Raw genomic sequence first — 25,852 nt, 5'->3', positions numbered from 1 at the left:
GAAAGCTATTGGCAACCAAAATTTATCATCTGAATTACCTAACATTTATTGGAATTGGCTTCTAAATTATTGTGCTCATTCCCGACACTGATCTAAAATATTAATTTAAAATATATACCTTTCTTCGCAGTTCTTGTAGGGTGTAAACCATGGGATTCTGGTGGAGCACGTAGACCTATGCATATAACATATGCAGATGAGACGTATAAGTTTATGTAATCGTTTCTTAAGTGTTTTATGGTTTCCAGAAATGGTTACCTTGTGGGATGATGTTCTTTTAGATAGCAAGATGGCTTTTCTCATCCCTCGTCTGTTTTTCTGTCTCACTGGTTAAATTGTAAGCAATCAATTTAAGAGAATATAAGCATAAGACATTGAGGAACAATAATGTTTTTAGGCTGAAAAAAATCTTATACCATAAATGTCACACTTATCACAGCCACCTGTACGATTAAATTTGATAACTAAATTAGTTTATGAATATATTCTGATGAAGAGTGTATTATTATAATTTATTTAAACTTACAATCATAAAACTTGGGTTTGAACGTTGGTGGATCGCATATCTGGTGGACTACGAAATACATTCATAATTTAAAATATTATGATTTTGGATAAGGTAATACTATATTTTAAGAGTAATGACACACCTTTTGGTTTGTTGCGTGATCCGAGTGGACGTCCTCCTTTTCTTTTATGTGTGATCCCCATGCGATGCAGATTGGCAGTAAGTGACTTAAGCCAAGGTACTTTCATCTCGTTTGCATATATTATGCCTGGTCACATTATCATCATAACATTAGGATAACCAACAAAAAAAATAAAAATAAGGGTTAAGAGGACAAAGAAACCAATGAATGCATACCTGTATTTTTCATTAGAGAAGCAACATAAGTTGTTTTACCACCAGGGGCAGCACTGCAGGCATAGAGTATAAAGACCTTGTTATATATATATATATCACACTAAACTAATTGCATCTCCTACGTAATGGAGTATTCATATTGACTAGTCCGTTTCTAATAGCACCTTGAATTATACGACATGATATAAATCACAAACATGCACTTGAAAATCAACTTAAGGTACAACTTGGTCAGTTACGATGAACTTACGCCATATCCACTACGCGCTCCTTCTCTCGAGGAGCAAGAGCCATCACTGGCAAGAAGGAACTAGCACTTTGCAACTGCAAATGCACCAAGAACAGACTTCAGAAAACAAGTACATGATACCCGTAAAGTAAGTATGAGCTGGAAGTACAAAAAGATCAAGAAAACACTTACCATATAGAAACCAGCCAAATATTCAGGAGTTGCACCAATTGGAACTTGTGAATCATAAACGACAAGTCCAACCTATAATTTTTAATCACAGGATTAGTTACAGAATGTCCACAAAATAGGACGAACACAATCTTCAAACACAACTTACTTTTGACCACTTGCTTAATGGGTCTAGATTAACTCCTCTGTTCAAAAGTACATCAGCCAGATCCCGTCTCCGAGTCTATTCAAAACAAACACCACCATATAATTATATACCTCAACAACTGAGAAGCACTTACTTAAAGACACTCCAGAGTATAACTGTACAACCAAGTTCACCTTAAGAGTGTTGGTACGTATAGAAGTAGGCCTTTGCTTTTCAAAAGCTTCGATTAGTTCCATGAGTTCAACAAGAGGAAACATCTGCCAAAAATATCCCAATTCACCATACGTGAGTAACAAAATTAGCTAGCGCTTAGATGAAAGAGAGTGAACATAAAAAGTGAAGTCAGAGATAAGCGAAAAACCTCAACAAGAGTTCCAATAAGAAACTCATTATAGCGTAATAAGAACCAAGATCAGCCTTAAGCTGCTCAACAAACTTCTTCCTCTTGACTCCTTCTGGCCTCAAGTCCTTAAAATTCGACAGCACTCTAACAACTGAAACACATATTAAGTAACATCAAGCAATGAACAAAGGCTGATTCCTTAGGAAGAATCTTAAAATTTGAAAAAGTTGCTCACTCTCTTTTATCCTCGTTTGCAAGGCAGGAAGATCTGGTGGCCCACTTGCCTCTTCTTCAAGTTCCTGAACAATGTACAATAATAACAATGATAAGATACCTAAAATCCAAATACTCCATTGATCTTTTCAACAAAAACCAACTAACAATTGCAAAAATGTTAAAAAGAAGGAATGGAAATGTAAATTTTTTTTTGCCTCTTTTGCTTATAAAAGCTTATCGACGCTTGGAACCCCGACGCTTATTGGCCTGGAGATGCTCCTCATCGATGAAAAGGTTATATGAAATCTTTATTTTTTTTTACCTTTAGTTCCAACTTATTTAACTTAGTTCCAATCTTCAATCTTCTAAAAAAATTTGGTTTTTAGTTCCCACTTATTTAATATAAAACATTGTTAGTTCCCACTTACATGAAATCTTCATAATCTATCTGTTTAGAGATTTGATGAATATAAACGAGTTTAAGATTACTACCACCAATGATCTGTTTGCTCTGTTTAAAAAAATGGATGAAAATAAATGTGTTTAGAACTTTGACCACCACTGAGGTGTTTGTTTTCTTGCTTTATCTCTATCTACTTCATCGCTTATCACTTTTTCGTTTGCATATAAAACATTGTTAGTTCCCACTTATTTAGCTCATCGACGAACATGTACATGAAATCTCCAAAACGTAGTTATTTAGTTCCCACTTATTTACTTCAAACCGTTCCTCACTTACTTATTTTGGTTTTGCTTATGTTATTCTTCGCAGGGAACTGTTATTCAAGGATTCATTTCACTAGGATGTATTAAAAAATATTTGCCTAAAATGAAGCGAGGATCAGTTTACAAACTCGACAACTTCCTACGTGCTATAAGTTCTGAGCTCGTGGATTCTCGGTGGAAGGGTAAGTGTGTTTTTGCGTTAAGGTATTTGTATTTCTTTAAAGACCTAAAAATATGTTAAAAAGTTTTGGATTCCTTCTGTCAACTTCTGACTTTAGAACTGAAGCAGACACACTGATATGTAGTGTTCTTAAAGTAAGGAACTTCGAGATTCGAGTTTGATTCTGTCTCGAATGAGATAATACATATTCTATCTAATTTGATGAAATTTCAAAATTGATTTTTTTCTTTTTGGTCTTGGTGAGTCGTAGGAAGAAAGGGATGAATTGACCGTGACTGTTAATTGAGATACTACAAGTTACAATTGTGAGTAAAAATGTGGTTGCCTACTTTGAGCTCAGGCTCAATTGAGGGAGTGAAGAGAAGAGGGGAGATGCCGTTACACAGGTTCATCTCAATGTCTACGATATAACGCATGTGAACAACTACCTCTGTTGGTCTGGCATAATTCCATTCTGGAATATACAGTATGTTTATTCTCTTTCTCTTCATAAGTCTTCTCTCTTATATAACTTTGTTATTTGATGAAAACCATTTTTATGAATCTGTATATCATGGACCATTTTTATTTATTTAGAGTTTTAACACTGTTTATCAACTTCATAGGAGCTCATGATCTTAAATTAAATTATTCAGGGGAGGAATCCACTTGAAAGCCAAATTTATTTAGTTGGTCTGTCGTTGTTAGCTGAAATGAAGAATCCTGATATCTATGATCATTTGTATTCGGTAGCTACGTTGATGGAATGAGTGATTAGAAAATGCTTTGTTTTCTTTAACCCTTCAAGTCTCTAAATAGGCCGAAGCTTCCAATGCATCAAGATAAGAGATTAAATCAAAGATCAAATTTTGTTTGGTATATATATATATTACTTTCCATTCTGTCTGAATGAAATAAAGAAAGAATAATATGTGTAACCTATTCTATTTCCATCTTCGTTTCTTCACAGGATCTGGTGATGCCTTTTACTGTTTCATTAGATTCTGAATTTTGGTATGTTTGAGTCACAAAAGGAAGCCAAGAAAGAAGTTTTCACGAAGTATCGAGTCCATTGGAGTGGAGTTCTTGATACTCTCACCAAAAGTGTAGTTTCTTTTTCTGTATTCCACCATTACTTAACCTTTTGCGACAGTTATGTTTTGTTAAACACGATCTGTTCTGAATAATAACTTGATTTATGCCAACACAGTGGTGGTCTTCAATGTAGTTATTGTTGCTTTGTATGAGCTTTATGACAAGCCTCCTCTGCTTTTTAAGTTTTGGAAAATAATTTTGTTTATAACCATAATAAATTATGTCCTGAGAGAATACTATAATGTAGTGAAATAATCTTCAAACCCAGTTTTTCTAAACCAAGTGATACATTTTCTGAACCAAATCCTAATATGAATTAGGTCAACGGATATAATTTAATCATGTTCTTTAGAAAGTAGTTGAGAATTTTGCTTAGGTCTTGAAATAAGATTATTGTTCTTAAAGGTTTCTGTAAAATCTTGCCTTGCTACTATATGATCCTTTGGTTTTAGTTGTTGAAAATTTCACCTCTCGAGAATTTTGGTTAAGATCCTCCTTTGGTTTTCCTTCAGATTCATTTCGCTTCCTTAATCCCTTCATTGCTTCCCAACATATTCTTAAATTTGTTATTGAATTCCAGAAACGTTGAGAGAGGTCTTGCTTCCCTAGATATATTTATTATGAATTGCATTTTGTTTCTCTCTACGCATTTAAGAATGAAAAATAAAAAAATGACGTATTCCCAGTTTAAAGGCACGACAACATTATTCATTTTCTCTCTTTCATCAATCTTAAATAGGCAATGTTTCATTTTTGAGTTTTTATGTGGTTCAGGCTACTGATCAATAAGAATAATATGTCTCCAGAATTTTCATTGGCGTTTTTCTATTTTTCCTTCCTTCCAGGTTTAGATTAGTTTTCATTGATATATTGATTTGTACACTACTTTTTCTTACAGTGAGTTAGCAAATGGTTGCTTCAAAGTTGAAAAAGCTTATTTGTTAAACCATCATGCAAATTATATTAGACCAAAATTAACTATAATAATTAAACATGATAAAAAACTGTGAAAAACGTTTAAACAATGATAAAAATCACTAAAAATAAATAATTACTTTAAACTTAAAATATAAGACACCACTATATAATAATATTGTATTTTCATATTTTAATCCATACTGTTGTTATAAACTACTACATTTTTTTCGTTCAAGTGTTATAAACTACTATTTTTTCAGTTTAGTAGAAAACCATTATATGTATTAGTAAAAGTAGTCACATATAAAATTGGTATATAACATTCGATTTCAAAGTGGACGTAAACCTAGAACAATACTTGGAAGTTCGTTATTAGAGATTTTTTCGTCACGCATTTACTTATGGTAAAATTATGAACTAATATGATTTAAGCTGTATACAGAAGTGATATATTAAGTTTACAAAAACCCCTCAAACTATCTTCATCTTTATTGTGTTAATCGCATTACATTTTTATTTCATATAATGAAAATATGTGTTGCAATAACATAAGCTTTATATTTGATACAAGACATTTCAAGGGTCTAAGATTAAATCAATGTAGTATAAAAGATTGTCGAACCAATCCTAGGTGATTATGATGCAAAGGTAATGCAAGACCATGCTTAATCTAAGTGCTACCAGTTTTTGAAATGATTTGAAACTAACTTACTACCTAAAATGCAATAAAGGTACAAGCTTTCTTTTTTATAAGAAGGGAGAACTCATGGGCTATGGGAACTGATCTTGGGTGATCAAGATTTAACCTAAAGGTGTCAACTTTTAACCAATTTATATCTTCCTTAGGCCTAGACACAATCCTAAGCAAACTCTATCCCTAGATGAATGCTCATTTACCTAGATAACTCAAGCATCAAATTCCTTTGGTTGAATGTTACCTAAGTAATCATTAATCTCAAGTCTACTAGCCATCTTAACACCTTTAAAAACAATTCCCTTTGGCAAAGGATGTTAAAAGCTTAGGAGAGTTGGTTCAGGCATTTCATCAAACACCTTCCGGGTATGAAATGCCTAGAGCTCAACTTTGCAGAGGCCAACTCTAAAATTGCATTAAAACCCCTCTACTAGCAAGGAATAAGATTGATCTATACCTAAACACCTTAGATCTAGCTTAATCACCATTAATCTCCCTAACCCATGAATCCAAAGATGACTACTCACTACTCTCCATGATGAGCCCAAGAATCAAAGATGATTTGGTGCTAAACATGATAAGAGATCAAGAAAATCAAGCAATCACAAGAGAGAAATGATCAAGATATAATCTTTCACCTCAAAGTTCTTTTGTGATTTGATAGAAAACAAGATAAGATCCTACAATTAGGTCTGAAGGACCTTTATAGTAGCTTAAAGTCGAACCTGGTTTAACCCAACAAACCTGGGTTAACCAAAACACAAATTGGTAATTATCTGGTCAAACCCGGAAAATGTTGATTTTCTTGACTCGCAGCGGCCACGTGAGACCGCTCCGCCTAGCCACTGGGACACTCGCAGCGGCTTACTTGCTTCGTCATCACACCGCTGCAACAAGTACGAACGCGGCAGGGAACGAGGTATTTTCCCAGCGGTCTCGTCACACCGCTGCGTCAGGCCGCTCCCGCACTTGGTCTCTATTTCTTGAGTCTTCATCTCTCGAGCGTCTACAGCGGCTTCGGTACACCACTGCGACAAGTACGAACGCGGCAGGGAAGGAGGTATTTTCCCAGCGGTCTCGTCACACCGCTACGTCAGGCCGCTCCCGCACTTGGTCTCCATTTCTTGAGTCTTCATCTCTCGAGCGTCTACAGCGGCTTCGGTACACCGCTGCGTAAGGCCGCTCCCATACTTGGTCTCCGTTTCTCAGCGCTGGCAACGGCTTCTTGAGGGGCTAAAAGGCCGCTGGGACTTCCTTATGCCGCTGGGACACTTGATCAATGCGTCTCCTTCTCGAGAATCACCCCTTTTTGCCTCCAAACCATCTCTAAATGCTCCAAAGTCACCAATTGAAATCTCCATCACCTGATAAGGACATATGTAATGCAATGCAATCCTAAACATATCTAAATGCTATCCTAAATGGTCAGCATATGCTAGAATGAATGGTTAAAACAATGCAAATTGAGAAGATATCAACTCCCCCAAACTTGTATCTTACTTGTCCTCAAGTGACCTTGTAAGACCTCATAAGAGAGAGAGGTTTGAAGGTGGGAACTCATAGCCAAAAGTAACACTTCCTAGCACTCAACTTAACATCCTAAAGAAACATAGCAAATAGCATGAGCATTCTCCTTATTATACTCTAGCTTCTCTAGGCCTATCCATACTCTTTTTTCCTCTACTCAAGTTGCAATACTTTCTACCAACAAGTCCCTTCAATCAGCTCTCACATTGATTCACACACACACACACAAGGTGAAGTCTCACAAATGGGCACATGATCTCAATCATTTGGCTAGGTATGCAATGGTCTAATATGAATGAAGAGATGGGTTCAAATGTTTTTTTATTTAAGGGTGGTTATCACTCAAAACAAGGAGCTTGATCATTATGCAAAATTTATCTAAGATTAGAAGCAACTCATGCATACATAGATCCATTCTCATCATTCTACCCCATTTTGTTATAAATGATCATAAGTTCTACCCTCTTTATCATCATCTCAAAAATCAATCTAAAACCCCTCACATCACTCACCCAATGTACAACTCTCTCCCTTTTTTTTTTTTTATGACCCACTCACTAGGGATTTTAATCCACTTTCCACAAGCTCTAACCCTTTTTTTTTTTTCTTTCTTTTCTTTTCTTCCCCAACTTCTTTTTGATCTTCTTTTTTTTTTTTTAGGGGGAAGGTTCTTTGTTGCATAATCAAGAGCTTCTTATTATCATTATATATATATAATATATATATATATATATATATATATCCCTAGGAGCTTTATTTTCATATCTCTCATCTTTCTCACTCTCCAAACCCAAGATATTGAAATTTAAAACACAAACCCCTCTCACCATCCCCAAATGCTAACTCATTGTGCTAGCAAGAGATGAGAATAAACCTATGTCGCCTCCAATACTCTCAAGATTTTGCACATGACAAGCTATCAAAAGAGGCCTCACTCATGCAATTCAATGTTTGGTCTCAAAGAATGGTTAGGGTTTTAGGGTAAGGAGTGCCATTTGGGTTAACAAAGATAGGTATGAAGGAATAAGATAACCCAAATGTGTATGAGATCCATGATCAAGTATGCAAATGCCCATATGCAAGAGAGATTAAGTTCATTCAAGCCAAGTTTAGATTGGAGCTGATCTTAAGAACAATGCTAACATCAAGCAAGCAAACAAGTTTCAAGAAGAGTTTTCAAGGCTCGAAGCGTACAAGGTTTTCAAGAGATGCTTAAGCTACTTGATAGGTTTAACTAGGGTGTCATTTTGAGTTCTAGACAAGGGTTCTTTGCAAGGCATTTTAAATCATTATTCCCAATGCAAGTGAATGCAACCTATATGCTCTAGACTCAATCTTAAAAGTGCAAGTGATGCAACTACATGTTTCTTTTTGTGTTTTTCAAATTTTTTTTTTTTTTTTTTTGGTTTTTTCTATGCATATATGTATGTACAATGCGATGCATGAGACTCAATTCATCAAAGAAAACATGATCAAATACTTGATACCTCCCCCAAACTTTGTTCACACAGACTTTGTGTTAGAAAGTAGGAGGAGATACCGAAAAGAGAAATAAATGCAAAGAAAAACTGATATATACAAAGGAAGGGTGATGATGAAACCTAGCTAAGCAAAGGAGGATGCTCCCTCCGTGTCGTCGTCGTCAGTAGCGACTGAAGGAGACTCGTTGGAGGAGGCTCGGGGTGGAGGAGCTGTGTTCCTGCATCTACGACGGAGTCGGTACTCCGGGGAACGAGGAGGTCCATAGAAGACAGGGTATGGGAGAGTAGATGGACCAGCAGCTGCCAACACTTCATCCCGTTGACAACCAGAACCGATAGACACTTGAGAGAGAAGTGCAGTGACCTTTTTCATCTGTCTCTTAAGCGCTTTCACTGAGTTCTTCAGCTTGTGGATGGTGGAATCTTGCATCTTGTTCCACCGAAGCAACTTGGCGTTTTGAGAGAGAGCTTGGCGCAATGCAATGTTCGGTGTAACTCCACCATAAGGCTGAAAGTGGTATCTCTCTGTCCCATACACCGAGGCTGGTGTGGTCGGTCCTTCGTCATTAGCATCACTAGGACGACCGAGGCTGGTGTGGTCGGTCCTTCGTCATCAGCATCACTAGGACGAGCTGCCCGAGAAGAACTGGCCTTGGTCTTCTTCTTGCGCGCTTTGGTGATGGTCTCGAGTACACCAAAATCTGCGGGAATGAGCTCATGAGCAGCTGGAGCGAAGAGTACATGCCGAGGATCAGATAGCGTCGTCAATCTCTCACAAGGGAGGAATATATGTAGCTGCTCAGGTTCGAGATCAGTAGACCAAAAGGGGTAACCATACCGATCGCCAGATTGGTCGGTAAGGAAATGGGTTTTCTTCAAGTAAGCGAGATCAATGGAGGTTGGAGCATGATCCTGAGGTCCCAAATCTATCCCAAATGCTTCCAAGATCGGAGTAATGAAGCTCCCGATAAACAGCGTCGGTTTTTCATTCGGAGTTATCCAAGCCCAATCTCGGTAGTACTCAAACCGCTTCATCAACAATCCCACAAGTCCCAAATCCTCAAAATCTTCCGGATCGGTGTGGAGTAGCGTTCTTTCCTCAAGAATAGGGAGAAGTCCAAGAGCTAGAAGTTTGAGCTCATCATCGTTTGCTCCGTCCGGTTCCCTCCGTGAGTAAAAGGTGTGAGTAAGGACCTTGTGGGCATATCTCACTCCCGGGTTAGAGATGTCATTGCTCTTGTCCTCTCCCGCGGTACGCGACCACCCTGTAATCACTGTCCATATGTCATCCACAATTGCCGACCTAGCAGGTAGAAACGACCCACGGTTGTCCGAGAAACCGAGAATTGAGCTTAGCTTCTTGAAACCCACCTTATAGGTTCTCTCATTGATCTTAAAACTGATGCGCCCAAACCCCTCGGTCCTATGTTCATCGCAATGGTATTGCACGAAGAATGTAGACAAAAACTTACAAGAAGCCTCCTTGTGAACCCCGTAGCTCATGCCAAGTAGTGACTCCATGCCCATGTTCCGGAGAATCATCCTTACATCTTCATAGATCCCAAGCGCATGAAGAGCTTCAGCATCCGGAAATCTCATGGGGTTCCATTTGACATCATCATAAAGGCGCTCATAGAGTTGTGCTGAAGTCGGTTTGCTGGTTGGAGGCACTCTCTTCCGCTTCTTAGCTGGCTTGGGAGCAGGTGTTTCTTCCTCCTCATCTTCAGTATCAGCTCTAAGACCCTCTTCTATCATCTCTTCGATCTCTGCCTCTAATGTCGCCCTGTCAGCTGGCGACTTTTCCCTTTGCTGTGGAGCTCTGCGCCGGGAAACCTGAGCTGGTGGGTTTGGCTTTGATCAACCTGCTCGTGGTGGGTTGGTTCTTGTCCCAGCTCGAGACGAAGTGCCTACATCCACAATGCGATCAGTTCCGGGACCGCGATCTTTCCCCATGTCCTGCTGTCAACAAGCTCGAAATTGTATAAGTGACATTATCAATAAGAAACAAATTAAAGCTTGGAAAGAGTTAATGAGTTCAAAAACAGCAAATGGCATTCATACTCATCTTCTTTGACTCAATAAACTCAATTTTAACATCAAACAATCACTCCATTTCAAATTTCGAAAACCCCTAATATGAACCCTAACTTTTTCAAATTCGAATTCAGGTCAATTAAACATGTTTTTCATCTACCCAACTCATCAATCAAGCCTAAAAGGACATAATTAACGAGTATTGAACAAGAAATCAACCATGCAACTACTTAAAAAAAATGGAAATTTTAAATCCGAAAATAAGATGACGATTTCTCTATACCTTAGCTTGTTTCAGATAAACAAGAGTAGGGAAATGAAAAGTCGAAGTTAAATCACGGAGATAGCAACTTGAATTAACGAATTTGGTGAAGAATTGAGAGATTTATGAGTTCTTATGCTTGAGAGAATGAAAGTATGGAGTTTTTGATAAGGGAGAGAGAGAGAGATACGATTTTGGAGAGGAAGAAGGAGCGTCTCGCGTCGGGTTTTGGTGATTTCGATCCGGTTCAGTTGAATTGAACCGGAAATCGACGCCGGTACGCGCAATTGAGTGTTGCAGCGGTCACCGTAAACCGCTCCGCAAGACCGCTGCGCCTCTCACAGCGGCTTATTGCCTCAAAATCTCACAGACCGCTGCGACAAGTACGAATCGGGCAGGGGGTAGAGTATTTTCACAGCGGTTTGATGAGACCGCTCCAAGATACCGCTGTGAGACTTCAAGCATATTCCTCATCTTCTCGTTTAGTCGCAGCGGTATGCGTAGACCGCTGTGGTTGGCCGCTGTGATCGTTTTGAACCTCACCACACCTCGTTTAATGCCACAATCTCTCCTCTTGGACCTGAAGGTCTGATAGACACAGAAAAATAGCCAAAGACATACTAGAAATAGAAAAAAAAATAAAAATATGTACAAGGATAGACATGGGACTTCCTCCCAAGTGAGCTTGTTTTAAGTCTCTAGCTTGACTTCTTTTCTTCTTGGCTAGGCGAGAATGGGATCGGAGAGAGGAACCGAGGTTCTCTCATCCTCTGTTGTGGCTCCCATGTAGAGCTTAACCCTCTGTCCATTGACTGTAAAGTCTCCACCATCCTTGTTCCATAACACAATTGCCCCATATGGCATAACTTCTTTGATCTTGAAAGGACCGGACCATCTTGACTTGAGCTTCCCGGGGAACAACTTCAGTCTAGAGTTGTAGAGAAGCACTTGATCTCCAGCACTGAATTCTCTCTTCAAGATCTTCTTGTCATGAAAAGCTTTGGTTTTCTCCTTGTAAATCCTTGAGTTCTCAAAAGCATCAAGTCGGATCTCCTCCAGTTCATTGAGTTGGAGAAGTCTCTTCTCCTTTGCACTCTTGATGTCAAAGTTCAGCAACTTAACAGCCCGCAATGCTTTGTACTCAAGTTCAACCGGTAGATGACAAGTCTTCCCATACACAAGGTTGAAAGGTGTGGTTCCTAAAGGAGTCTTGTAAGCAGTCCTATAAGCCCATAGTGCATCATCTAGCTTGATGGACCAATCTTTCCTTGTAGTCCCCACTGTTTTCTCCAAAATAGACTTGATTTCTCTGTTGGAGATCTCAACTTGTCCACTTGTCTGAGGATGGTATGGTGTTGAAACCTTATGCTTCACACCATTCTTCTTGAGAAGACTTTCAAACAGCTTGTTGATGAAGTGAGAACCCCCATCACTGATGACAGCTCTTGGAACTCCAAACCTTAGAAAGATGGTGCTTTTGAACATCTTTATCACCACCCTAGAATCATTGGTGGGACTTGCCACAGCTTCTACCCACTTGGAGACGTAGTCAACAGCTACAAAGATGTATTTGTTGCCAAAAGATGATGGGAATGGTCCCATGAAGTCAATACCCCACACATCAAACACCTCCACTTCTAGAATTGGCTTTTGAGGCATCTCATTTCTTTTGGTGATGTTTCCTCTCCTTTGGCATGAATCACACCTAGAGACAAAGTCTTGAGTGTCTTTGAACATATGAGGCCACCAAAACCCAGCTTGTAACACCTTTGAGACAGTCTTGAAAGTAGCAAAGTGCCCTCCATAGGATGATCCATGACAGTGTGTGAGGATCCCTTCAACTTCTTCATCAGCTACTGCTCTTCTATAGAGTTGATCTCTACAAAGGATGTAGAGGTAAGGTTCATCCCAATAGTATCGTTTCACATCTTTGTAGAACTTCTTCTTGGCATATCCCTCAAGATCAAGTGGCTCTCTCCCACAAGCTAAGTAGTTCACCAAATCAGCATACCAAGGCCCTTTCTCTTCAGTTGCCTTCACTTCTTCAAGTTTCTTTCCAGTTTCACAAACTGCTACCACCGCTCCAATTGCCATGATCTGCTCTTCTGGAAGCCCTTCATCAATAGGGATCCCACTCTCAATCTTCAGTCTAGACAAGTGATCTGCTACACTATTCTCAACTCCTGGCTTGTCTCTAATCTCAAGGTCGAACTCTTATAGCAGCAAGATCCACCTCAACAGCCTTGGCTTAGCATCCTTCTTGGCCATGAGGTGTCTCAATGCAGCATGATCAGTGTAGACTATGACCTTTGACCCAACTAAGTAGCTTCTGAACTTTTCAAAGGCGTAGACAATGGCTAGCAACTCCTTCTCAGTTGTGGCATACTTCATTTGGGCTTCATCAAGAGTTTTACTCGCATAGTAGATCACATGAGTCTTCTTGTCCTTCTTTTGACCAAGAACAGCCCCCATAGCATAGTCACTAGCATCACACATGATCTCAAAGGGGAGATACCAATCTGGTGGCTGCACAATTGGGGCGCTAACCAGCTTCTCCTTCAACTTCTTGAAGGCTTGTAGACATTCCCAATCAAAGACGAATGCAGCCTCCTTGCATAGAAGCTTAGTCATTGGCCTTGCTATCATCGAGAAGTCTTGGATGAATCTTCTATAGAATCCAGCATGACCGAGGAAGCTTCTAATGTCTTTAACCGTCTTTGGTGCAGCTAACCCAACCATCACTTCAATCTTGGCCTTGTCTACCTCAATCCCCCTCTCTGAAATCTTGTGTCCAAGCACAATCCCTTCCTTAACCATGAAGTGACACTTCTCCCAGTTCAGCACAAGGTTGGTCTCTTCACATCTCTTGAGGACCCTGCTAAGATTTGACAAACAAGCAGAAAACGAAGATCCGTAGACAGAGAAATCATCCATAAACACCTCCACAACATCCTCTATAAGATCAGAGAAAATAGACATCATGCATCTTTGGAAAGTGGCTGGAGCATTACATAGCCCAAATGGCATCCTTCGATAAGCAAAGGTACCATAGGGGCATGTGAAAGTCGTTTTCTCTTGATCATTTGGATGCATGGGGATTTGGAAGAACCCTGAATACCCATCAAGAAAACAATAATATGGATGATTTGCAAGTCTCTCAAGCATTTGATCAATGAATGGCAATGGAAAATGATCCTTTCTAGATGTTTTGTTAAGTTTTCGATAATCTATGCACATCCTATGTCATGTTATTGTTCTTGTTGGTATTAGTTCATCCTTATCATTTTTAACCACAGTCATTCCTCCTTTTTTTGGAACAACATGCACATGAGACACCCATTTGCTATCCGAAATAGGATAGATGACTCCTGCATCTAAGAGTTTTAGAATCTCTTTCTTAACAACATCCTTCAAATTGGGGTTCAACCTTCTTTGATGTTCTATAGAAGTCATAGATTCATCCTCTAGATGTATCCTATGCATGCATAAAGAAGGTGATAGCCCTTTAATATCATCTTGTGAGTAGCCTATTGCCTTTCTATACTTTTTAAGTTCATTCAAAAGTTTAGACAATTCATCTTCACTAAGCTCACTACTCACTATGACAGGGTAAGTCTCATTAGGGCCAAGGAAAGCATACCTTACACCATGGGGAAGAGGTTTAAGCTCCACTTTTGGTGCTTTGAGTTCACTCCAATCATCCTCTTGGAGATTCTCTTGTTGAGTAGCTGGGGAAGCATGGTGATCCTCATATGAAAGCTCCTCATTCTGTTCTTCATCACTAATCTCCCTGTGAGAGTCCAACATCTTCACATAAGCATCACTTTCCTTGTTCTCAACCATTTGGACCTCTCTCTCAATTGTTAAGGCATGTTGTAGAGAGTCTTCAAGTGCCAACTCCTCTAGATGTTCATCAGCTAACACCTCCATCTCCTCAATGTAAAATGCTTGGCTTTGAGTAATAGGCTTCTTCATCACCTCCTTGATGTCAAAGTGAAGAATGTTTCCCTTTCCAAGGTGAAGATCAATCTTCCCTTCCTTAACATTCACAACTGCTCCTGCTGTAGCCAAGAAAGGTCTCCCCAATATTAAAGGATCTGTTGGTTCTTCATCCATCTCTAACACCACAAAATCTGTAGGGATCTCACAATTTCCAACCATGACAGGGATATCTTCTAGGATACCAATGGGAATCTTCACTGAGCGATCAGGTAGCACAAGAGAGAGTCTACACTTCTTGTATTGTGTAAAGCCAAGCCTTTTAGCAATGGAGAGAGGCATAAGGCTCACACTTGCTCCCAAATCGCATAGACACCTCTCAAAAGTAAATTGCCCAATGGCACAAGGTAAAGTAAAGCTTCCTGGATCTTCAAGCTTCTTAGGGATGGAGCCTTTGGATAATAGCACTACACTCATGAGTAAGAACCACCATGCCTTCCATCTCCTTCTTCTTCTTAGTTACAGCATCCTTGAGGAACTTGCTGTATTGAGGCACTAGCATGAAGGCATCAATTATGGGCATAGTAATCTGAACTTCACTCATTTGTTTCTCAAATAAAGCCTTGTATTGCTCCAAAAGCTGTCTCTTGAATCTACCGGGACCTCTGCTCCTTGTGTTCATACACTTGAAATTCAAAGAGAGAAGAACAAAGAGTAGCAATAACACGATTAAATAAAAATTGACTTAGTCTCAAGCAAATGACTAAATCCCAATGTCACAATCAACTTAGAATTTGGCAACGGCGCCAATTTGATACAAGACTTTTCAAGGGTCTAAGATCAAATCAATGTAGTATAAAAGATTGTCGAACCAATCCTAGGTGATTATGATGCAAAGAGAATGCAAGACCATGCTTAATCTAAGTGCTACCAGTTTTTGAGATGATTTGAAACTAACTTACTACCTAAAATGCAATAAAGGCACAAGCTTTCTTTCTTATAAGAAGGGAGAACTCATGGGCTATGGGAACTGATCTTGGGTGATCAAGATTCAACCTAAAGGTGTCAACTTTTAACCAATTTATATCTTCCTTAGGCCTAGACACAATCCTAAGCAAACTCTATCCCTAGATGAATGCTCATTTACCTAGATAACTCAAGCATCAAATTCCTTTGGTTGAATGTTACCTAAGTAATCATTAATCTCAAGTCTACTAGCCATCTTAACACCTTTAATAACAATTCCCTTTGGCAAAGGATGTTAAAAGCTTAGGAGAGTTGGTTCAGGCATTTCATCAAACACCTTCCGGGTATGAAATGCCTAGAGCTCAACTTTGGAGAGGCCAACTCTAAAATTGCATTAAAACCCCTCTACTAGCAAGGAATAAGATTGATCTATACCTAAACACCTTAGATCTAGCTTAATCACCCTTAATCTCCCTAACCCATGAATCCAAAGATGACTACTCACTACTCTCTATGATGAGCCCAAGAATCAAAGATGATTTGGTGCTAAACATGATAATAGATCAAGAAAATCAAGCAATCACAAGAGAGAAATGATCAAGATATAATCTTTCACCTCAAAGTTCTTTTGTGATTTGATAGAAAACAAGATAAGATCCTACAATTAGGTCTGAAGGACCTTTATAGTAGCTTAAAGTCGAACCTGGTTTAACCCAACAAACCTGGGTTAACCAAAACACAAATTGGTAATTATCTGGTCAAACCCGGAAAATGTTGACTTTCTTGACTCGCAGCGGCCACGTGAAACCGCTCCGCCTAGCCGCTGGGACACTCGCAGCGGCTTACTTGCTTCGTCATCACACCGCTGCGACAAATACGAACGCGGCAGGGAACGAGGTATTTTCCCAGCGGTCTCGTCACACCGCTGCGTCAGGCCGCTCCCGCACTTGGTCTCTATTTCTTAAGTCTTCATCTCTCGAGCGTCTACAGCGGCTTCGGTACACCGCTGCGACAAGTACGAACGCGGCAGGGAAGGAGGTATTTTCCCAGCGGTCTCGTCACACCGCTGCGTCAGGCCGCTCCCGCACTTGGTCTCCATTTCTCGAGTCTTCATCTCTCGAGCGTCTACAGCGGCTTCGGTACACCGCTGCGTAAGGCCGCTCCCATACTTGGTCTCCGTTTCTCAGCGCTGGCAGCGGCTTCTTGAGGGGCCAAAAGGCCGCTGGGACTTCCTTATGCCGCTGGGACACTTGATCAATGCGTCTCCTTCTCGAGAATCACCCCTTTTTGCCTCCAAACCATCTCTAAATGCTCCAAAGTCACCAATTGAAATCTCCATCACCTGATAAGGACATATGTAATGCAATGCAATCCTAAACATATCTAAATGCTATCCTAAATGGTCAGCATATGCTAGAATGAATGGTTAAAACAATGCAAATTGAGAAGATATCAATATTAAAAATACAATCTTATAAATTTTAAAACTAAATAGAAAATTTATAAAAATATTTAGTTGAAAATGCTGAAACGGAAACGACTATTTAAAAAAAACAGAAACAACTGTTTGAAATACAAAATCAAATTTAGAGGTTAGAAAAATGTTAATGCAAAAAAAATCAATAAAAATATAACAAATAGGTAAACGAACAAAATTGGGAATACACAATCTGCGCGTAGCACGGAAAGAAGACACATAGAGAAATACTTCTGATCAAGAGAAGCGTCTCGCAGATTACAGTCAGGTTTGCTCTCTAATCTCTTACAATCAGGTGTTTTGTGATGGTTTCCATTGTTTTCAGCTCACAAGCAAAAAACAAGCAAATTGTCTTGATAAGCCTCCGCCAAAGGAAATATTGATGAAGCAACGGAATGAGATCCAAGACTACATCGATGCTCGGTATTTATCAGCTTGTGAGTCTATGTGGCGGATTTTCGCATTCCACATACACAAAAGAAAGCCATCAGTTGAGAAGCTTATCATTCACTTAGAAGGCGAACATAACATCACAATTAAAGCAACTGATAACCTCGGCCGTGTAATCCGCAAACCAGGTATTGAGAAGACAATGTTTACTGAATGGATGGTCTTATGCAGAAGGTCAGAGTTTGCACGGACATTAACTTATGTGCAAATACCAGAATATTTCGTAGGGAACAACAGTACCAAAGTCTGGTCTGAACGTAAGAAAGGAAAAACCATTGGGCGAATCGTGGCTGTCCATCTATCAGCAGGAGATCGATACTATCTGAGGATCCTCATTAATAAGATGAAGGGTCCTAGAAGTTATAAATAGCTAAAAACGTTTAACGACGTGAAATACCCTGACTTCAAATCAGTTTGCCACGCACGAGGCTATTTGGACAATGATGTTGAATGGCACGAGAGTATGTCAGAGGGTGCTAAAACAGCCACCCCATACCAACTCCGCGATATGTTTGTCATATTCCTAACCAATTGCTTCGTTGCAAGCCCTAAAGACCTATGAGAACACTCATGGAAATCAATGAGCGAGAACATACTTCACAAGAGGCAAAGGATCTTAGGTCACACAAATTTGGAACTGGATGATGAGACCCTTGAGCAATACACGTTAATAGAAGTGGAAAAGTTGATGCACATGCATGACCGCTCATTAAATGATATTAAAGAGATGCCAAAGATCAAACATGTTTTGCTAAAAGAATTGGGGAACAGTTTGTGGAGCCAAGAAATGGATTACGATGTTGCCGAGGAAACACTAAGACATGACAGGCAGTACAACTTACTTAATGCCGAGCAGCGTGCGATTTACGAATCAGTCTTAGACTCTGTTGAAAAAAAGGATGGAAAACTATTCTTTGTATATGACGCATGTGGCACAGGAAAAACATTCCTATACCAAACCATTATATCCAGACTTCGCTCGAGAAAACAAATCGTTCTCCCGGTTGCTTCTTCAGGAATAACCGCATTGCTACTACCAAACGGGAGAACATCTCATTCTCGCTTTAATATTCCTTTGAAGCTCGACGAAAATAAGCTCTTCAAAATCACACCAGGAACAATGCTGGCTGAACTAATTGAGAAAACGGACCTCATAATTTGTGATGAGGCACCTATGACAGACAAGCATGCTTTCGAAGCACTAGACAAACTTTGAAGGACATAATGTCTATGAAAATTCCACCTGCAAAGGATCTAACTTTTGGAGGCAAAACAGTTTTGTTAGGTGGTGATTTTAGGCAGATCCTACCAGTAATTCCACAAGGTAGTAGAGCTGATACTGTCTTAGTTTCGATAAGTCATTCATATCTATGGAATAGCTGCCACAAGTTCTCTTTAAAAGCAAATATGCGAGTCAATCAGGATGAGAAAGAGTTCTCTGAGTGGCTTCTCAAAGTCGGGGAAGGTCGTCCAGAATCAGGACAAGAAGATGAGGATGATGCCTACCATGACCAAATGGTAATCGTCGACAACTCATTGGTCCAAGAGACTAAGGATGAGTCATTAAAACAACTTGTCGATGCCTCGTATGGTGATGTCAACAAAATAAAGGCCTCCCAAATTTCCTACACTGATAAAGCTATACTTACACCCCGAAATGATACAGTCGATGAAATCAATGCATATACAATCTCCAAACCGACGGGGAGTCAAGAGACTACTACAGTTACGATAGCCTTGAGGTTTCGGAAACTCAATATAATCTCAATTCCATGGAGTTTCCAGGATTGCCATCTCATAAACTCACTCTCAAAGTTGGGGCCCCGATTATGCTTCTGCGAAACATAAATAAAAAAAAGGATTATGTAATGGTACCCGTATGATCCTAACCCACATAGGCGAAAGAGTGCTTAAGGCAAATATAATTACTGGCTCACACATTGGAAAAAAAGTTTTGATCCCAAGAATTGTCCTCTTGCATGGTGAAACAAAGCTACCATTCACTTTACGTCGACAACAATTTCCTATCAGATTGTGTTATGCAATGACAATCAACAAAAGCCAGGGGCAAAGCTTAAAAGAGGTAATCCTATATCTACGTAGACCGGTCTTCGCACATGGTCAACTCTATGTGGCCCTCTCACGTGTAACAAGCAAAGCATGACTAAAAATCATCAAAGGCGAAGACTCACACAAACAAAAAGTGAAGAACATAGTCTACAAAGAAATCTTCAACCGCCTTCGTTCCCATGAGAGTAAGTAAAATTTAAAACTCAGAATCTCATTGAAGGTTTCTTTAGTGGTTATCTATCTAATAATTCACATTTATCTGCTATGCAGTACTCGAGTTATCAACAGAAATGAATCAGAGTTAAAACTCCTTCTCTGATGATGGATACCTCATGAATGATTAATTCTTTCTCATTCCACAAAATGTTCGCCAGCTGCAATGAAAAAAAAGAATGAATATTCTATCTCATTGCATATTATTCTTTTCCATTCAAAAAAAAAATCAACATTCTTTTGAAAAATCATTCCACGTAAAAATAGCTCTGAAACAAATGGAATACTAATTCTATTCCATTAGATTTCACTAATTATCATTCCTTTAATTCCACTTATTCCTTTTATTAACATCTAGTTACAACCTAAATATGTTTATTCTTATGGAAGAGAGAGTAAATATGTATCTATGTTTTACTTTATCTAAATAGTAATCAGACGAAATGAATAATTTTGTTGAGTGACCAGGAATAAAACATTTCCCACCTTAAAATTTTACTCTAGAAATGACATTCAGTCATAACCAAAGTTCTCCTGCAGAATAATATCTCCTGGCAAAAGACGACCAAAACAATATCATATCATATCAAATGTTTTAATTCAACAGAAAATGTCATTATAATGGTCAAAAATATTTATTTAAGACACAAATTACACATCAGCTATATCGACAGCATTGTCAATTTTTTATTTTCTTCGACCCTTTTAAAAACCCTCTCTACAAAAACCTCTCTCTATAAGCAAATCACACTTGCATCAAATACAAACCCTCTGCAAATAACAAAAATTAAAACACACAGACAAGAAAATCAAAAATGGGTCTGATTAGCAAAGAAGAGATCAGCAAAACAAGAAGATACTCATCTTCTCTTTGGAGATGCATCAAGACCATCTTCGTTCTCTTCACTATGTTCCTCTCTTTTATCCTCTTCTCTGCTCCTATCTTCCTCTCTGTCGCAGACGCCGTCCTACCCTCCATCATCCTCTCATCCTTCTCTTCTCTCCTTCGTCTTTCTCCGTCGACTGTTTCTTCTCATATAAGCAACTACGATTTCAGATACTCCCTCATCGATATTCCTCTCATCTCCATCATTAGATCTGCCATTATTCTCTGTAAGTATCCCCACAAGCTTCTTTATCAAAAACCCATAGCTCTGTTCTTAAAAATTGTTATTTTATATGTTTTTTTATGACAGGTGTTTACGGGCTCTGTGACGGACCAAAGCTATCAAGGGGACCATATCTGACCATAACGATGATATGCTCGATATGTTCATTAATCTACGGGTCTTTTAAGGCAGCTGTTGTGTTCGGCGAGCCAGTGGTCGGAGACGGGGAGGAAAGTTTAGAACAGTGGAAGTGGCTCTGTTTGTGTGTTCGTGGGTCTTAGCCATCGGTCATATCATTGTGGCGTACAGAACGAGTTGTAGAGAGAGAAGAAAGATCTTAGTCTTCAAGATCGACATCGAATCCGTAAGTTTCTCAACGTTTGATTATTCTTTCGTCATTCAATTTAATTTAATTAATTTTACCGTTACAGAAACATTAGTAGTACTAATTTAAATATTTTGTATTTTTTTATTTTAAAAATATCTGAGATGCTCTTCTTCTACCACTTATAAAAACCAGACTCGGTCAGAAATGGCATGTGACATCAGGCATGATTATTTGGGGTCCTTGTCCTTGGATCTTGCTTTTGCATTTTTAATACACATATATTTATATATATATTCTATATATGTGTTTATAATTACGGGGTAAGAACTTTACGGAAACTCAAACCGAAAATTCCTTAATTAAGAAACTTTCGGTTTGGGTTTCCCACAATTATATACGCATATATAATATATATATATAAATATATGTGTATTAATGATCCAAAAGCAGAGACTTCCACTAATCATGCCCTTATATATTAAATTTACACATATTTGGGTTCTCGAAGTTTGTATGTCGCTTATAGGTTTGGAAATGACTACTCAATTTAGAAGGTTTGATTTTTCACTCCCAACCAAAAGACCAAATTTTATTTTGATTAACACCTTTTTATGCTTAAAATAATTTACTTAAAAATAGATAGTGACGAATAAGTAGGATTAATAGGGCCCTCAAAAGAATAAATCACATTTTCCTAAATGGAAATGTTTCCTAGTGGGAACCGTGTGAGGTGAATAATGATGGATTGGATTGCTTTACTAATCTACTAGGTCATGACAATGTCACTAACACCTAATTTAAGACTCGCCTCATGGTTATTTTTAATGAACTGTGACTAGTAAATATAATTGTAAGGTTTTAATTGTTGGGTTTGCGGTAGGCCTGAGACTTATTATCCGAGATCCGGATTCGATCCGAGATCCGCTCCGGATCCGTTCCGAAAATAAGATATCCGGGGTGCCCGGATCCGAATCCGGATAAAATCTTGGATCCGTGCAAACCGAATCCGGATCCGGATATCTTAATTTTTAGATCCGGATCCGGATCCGTATTTTTAAAATACATTAAATTTTTAAATTTTATTAATATTTATATTTGATATATTAATATTTATACATGAATTAATCTTATAATATTATATTTTAGTTTTTACAATATTATAAACATATATAAATATGTTTATAAATATTTAATTTATGTATTATATTAAAAAAATTAGTATTTTTTGTTAAAAAAATTATTTTTAATTATTTTGACGAATCCGGATCCAGATATCTGCGGATAATAGAATATCGAGACGGATATCCGAAATCCGGATATTCAGAAACCACGAATCCGGATCCGGATATTAAATCCACGGATCCGGATACCCTAAATTTCCCGGATATTCGGATCCGTCTCAGGGCTAGTTTGTGGTAATCTAATGGCAGGTTTCAGCTTGTAAAAATGTGTTTACCAGATACCAGAAGATCCTTCTACAAGAGAGACTCAAATAGCTAATATTAGAAGACTATCAACACTTGTACATATATATACTTACGATACAGTTATATTTATATAAATATACGTATTAAATGGAACGTCTTCTGGGATTTGTTTTCTCCTTGCAAGTATCAGGTAACAAAACCCACCTCATCGTTTTTATATACTAGTGTTTCCATATAATACGGACCAACAACTTGCATATACTAGTAACTTGATTATTAAATACTAAAGTTGCTTTGGTTACTATCATTTTCGGAGTCTGTGAGTCATATATAGTGGATGTATAACCAATTTGAGAATATGTGTGTTGATAATGTTGTTAATTGTATGTTTTGGTTACAGGAAGGTCCAAAGGATAATCTTTTTTTTTTTTTTGATGAAATTGTCCAAAGGATAATCTGTAAAGGAGGAAAGAACAGATAACGAATGGGCCTTAATATAACACTATTGCTTTTCCATGTGACACTATCTAAGACAGCTCCAATGAATTGGCAGTTGTTTACTATATTATAGATTTAAAATTAGGTAGACACACACACACACACACACAGAATCGTTGTAGGAGGTTTTGTTTTCCCTTACTTTAATGAATGATCCACCGTTACACTTTTGTCTTTTTGTTTTGTTTGGATAAACCTTATTTTCGTCAATGAAATAAGAAGCCGAAGGCAGATTTCTCCCACTTCTCTTTCTTCTCTTGTACAATAAAAACAAAGAATATATTTACACCTATTGTAAGTTTGCATATGTTTTGTATGGAACTTTCTATCCACTTCATAGACATCAGTTGAGAAGCTTATCATATGTTTAAATGAAAAATCTCTAATAATAATAATAATAATAAAAAAAAAATCGCTCACAAGAACCTAATATTCTCAATGTGACATGTATAACCAGTTAGTACACCGAACCCATGGATACCTCTGAGATCACCATCCTCCATTCCTCGGATCTCCACTTTTTTTCTATTTCTTTTATTAAAATCATAATAACAAACACGAAATAGTGGACGAAACATCATATTAGAGCCCGCATGCATCCCAAATTCACACACTACGAAAACCCTATGAATAGATCCACACTGATAAGGTAAGGCATGTGTCATGCTCGACCATTCTCGTTTCTCAACATCCTCAAGAACCCACAATGTCACCAAATTGTTTGTGCAAGAACCTACTAAACGTCCCAATTTACCATTGTAATTTATTAGAGCTGAGTTGTATGCTATCGAGAGATGCGGCTTTTTGGGTGTTTTAAAAATCTCAATCTTCTCTGCTCTAACATCGAATCTAAGAGCATCCACAATGGTGATACCCATTGTGGAATCCTTAGGATTAGAATAGTATTAATTTTTTTTTTTTAATAGTTAAGAATTCTTGTGAAAAATATGTGTACAATGGTGATCCCGAAATTGGAATCCTTACAGCTTCATCGGCGTACATAGCGGCTTCAGCAAGAAGAAGTGATGTATTATCAAACTCATCTGATGAAGAAGGCTGGGTGTAGCTATAGTCTTGGCCCATGTTTCTTAAACCTGAAATAAAAAATCATGTAAGCGAAGATACACAACAACAATCACAAAGAAAATCAACAATCACAACAAGCAAAAGTAAAACATGACTACAACAAGCAAAACTAACACTTATAATCCGTAACAAAGACAAGAACTAAAACATTCCTAAACTCGGGTAGTGGGTTCAAAACCTACGACGAATCGAAATCAAACATAAACGATGATGATAAGAAGCAAATCAAAAAATCAAATAAAATCGAGAGACAGAGAGAGAGACACCTAGAGTGGTCAGCAAAGATGGTAGACAAGAGGATATAGAAGATGAGAATCAAGAGCAAACCGAGAAGAAAACTATAAATCTATATAAATCCCCAATCCGATTTTTTCAATCTCTAACCTTTAATCGCGAGGATAACAACAAACAAGCGAATTGAAAAAGAAGAAAATTTTAAACCCAGAAGAAAACCCTAATTTCGATTGAAATCCCAAATCCGATTTGAAACCCTAAAGCTATTAAAACCAAACAATTGAACCCATTCGAGTGATGAAATCGACATGCATCAACTAGAGAAGGAAAAAAATTAACTAAAAGCTCGGATTCACCTTCAAGAAAGTCGATCGCGAATCGCCTATGTTATCGCCTCTCTCTCGACTCTGCTTTTTTTTCTGCTTGAAACGATAATGACGCGGCTCGCGTTATTTCCACCCCCTAACCAAACCAACCCTAAACCGGAACCAATCAGCTGTTGCCAGCGCATGAAGGACTTGCTCCTTCGTTCTCTTAACCAAGGATTAATCCTTCGCTCGTCCGGTTTTTTTAATGTTTGTTTAATCCAAAACCTTAAGGATTAACCTTAAGGAACGTGCTAAGGAGCAGCGTTGTACGTGCTCTAACTATTCTTGACTGATCAACTCTGTAGTATAGATCACCATCAATGCATATATATCCGAAGAAGACACATTCGTAATTATCTCATGTCCTGTTCTCGATCATTCTCCACTCTTGTTTCTGAGATGAACTCAGAGTGCACACGAAATGCTCCTGTTGTTGTTGCATTTTACGGTCAAACATCTTCACGCATAACACCTTGTACTGATCCTCGACTGTATCATACGCAATAAGTGCGTCCACGTATCTTCTGTCGGATGTAACGTCAGGCACCTTCATAATCTGTCCAGTGGTGGGATTATATAGACGGTGATCTTATTATTATGAACGGGTTTCAAAGAACAACACTTCTAAAGCAGACGAAACCGTCGAGATCCGAGATCGTCATGTCGTATCTTGCCAAGACACTGGAGGATTTATCATCGTCGTATTCAGGAGCCGAGAAGAGGAATTTCTCCCAGGAATTTTTGAGATAGAACGTGAAAAGGAGACGAGGACGATTCTGTGAGCATAACAACAACAT

At 38.4% G+C, this 25,852-nt stretch overlaps 2 protein-coding genes and 2 pseudogenes across 2 annotated transcripts; 3 read left to right on the top strand and 1 right to left on the bottom strand.

Moving 5' to 3' along the window:
• The first annotated feature begins 18,302 nt into the window (after positions 1–18,302).
• LOC106377842 (ATP-dependent DNA helicase PIF4-like) lies at positions 18,303–18,938 on the top strand. Its single transcript, XM_013818074.1, has one exon. The coding sequence runs from the start codon at positions 18,303–18,305 to the stop codon at positions 18,936–18,938; it is 636 nt and encodes a 211-aa protein (XP_013673528.1).
• Positions 18,939–18,946: 8 nt separating this feature from the next.
• On the top strand, positions 18,947–19,570 carry LOC106377841. Its single transcript, XM_013818073.1, has one exon. The coding sequence runs from the start codon at positions 18,947–18,949 to the stop codon at positions 19,568–19,570; it is 624 nt and encodes a 207-aa protein (XP_013673527.1).
• A 737-nt stretch (positions 19,571–20,307) lies between these two features.
• LOC106380864 lies at positions 20,308–23,609 on the top strand (annotated as a pseudogene).
• Positions 23,610–25,093: 1,484 nt separating this feature from the next.
• On the bottom strand, positions 25,094–25,852 carry LOC125581524 (annotated as a pseudogene).

This window comes from Brassica napus, chromosome C2 (genome assembly GCF_020379485.1).
Source record: "Brassica napus cultivar Da-Ae chromosome C2, Da-Ae, whole genome shotgun sequence".
Lineage (NCBI taxonomy): Eukaryota > Viridiplantae > Streptophyta > Magnoliopsida > Brassicales > Brassicaceae > Brassica > Brassica napus.
The sequence above is the reverse complement of the archived record's forward strand: the minus strand, read 5'-3'. Positions and strand labels throughout refer to the sequence as shown.

Excerpts from the sequence above, each read along its gene's own strand:
- LOC106377841 (XM_013818073.1), top strand. The coding sequence starts at position 18,947 with ATGTCTATGAAAATTCCACCTGCAAAGGATCTAACTTTTGGAGGCAAA.
- LOC106377842 (XM_013818074.1), top strand. The coding sequence starts at position 18,303 with ATGAGCGAGAACATACTTCACAAGAGGCAAAGGATCTTAGGTCACACA.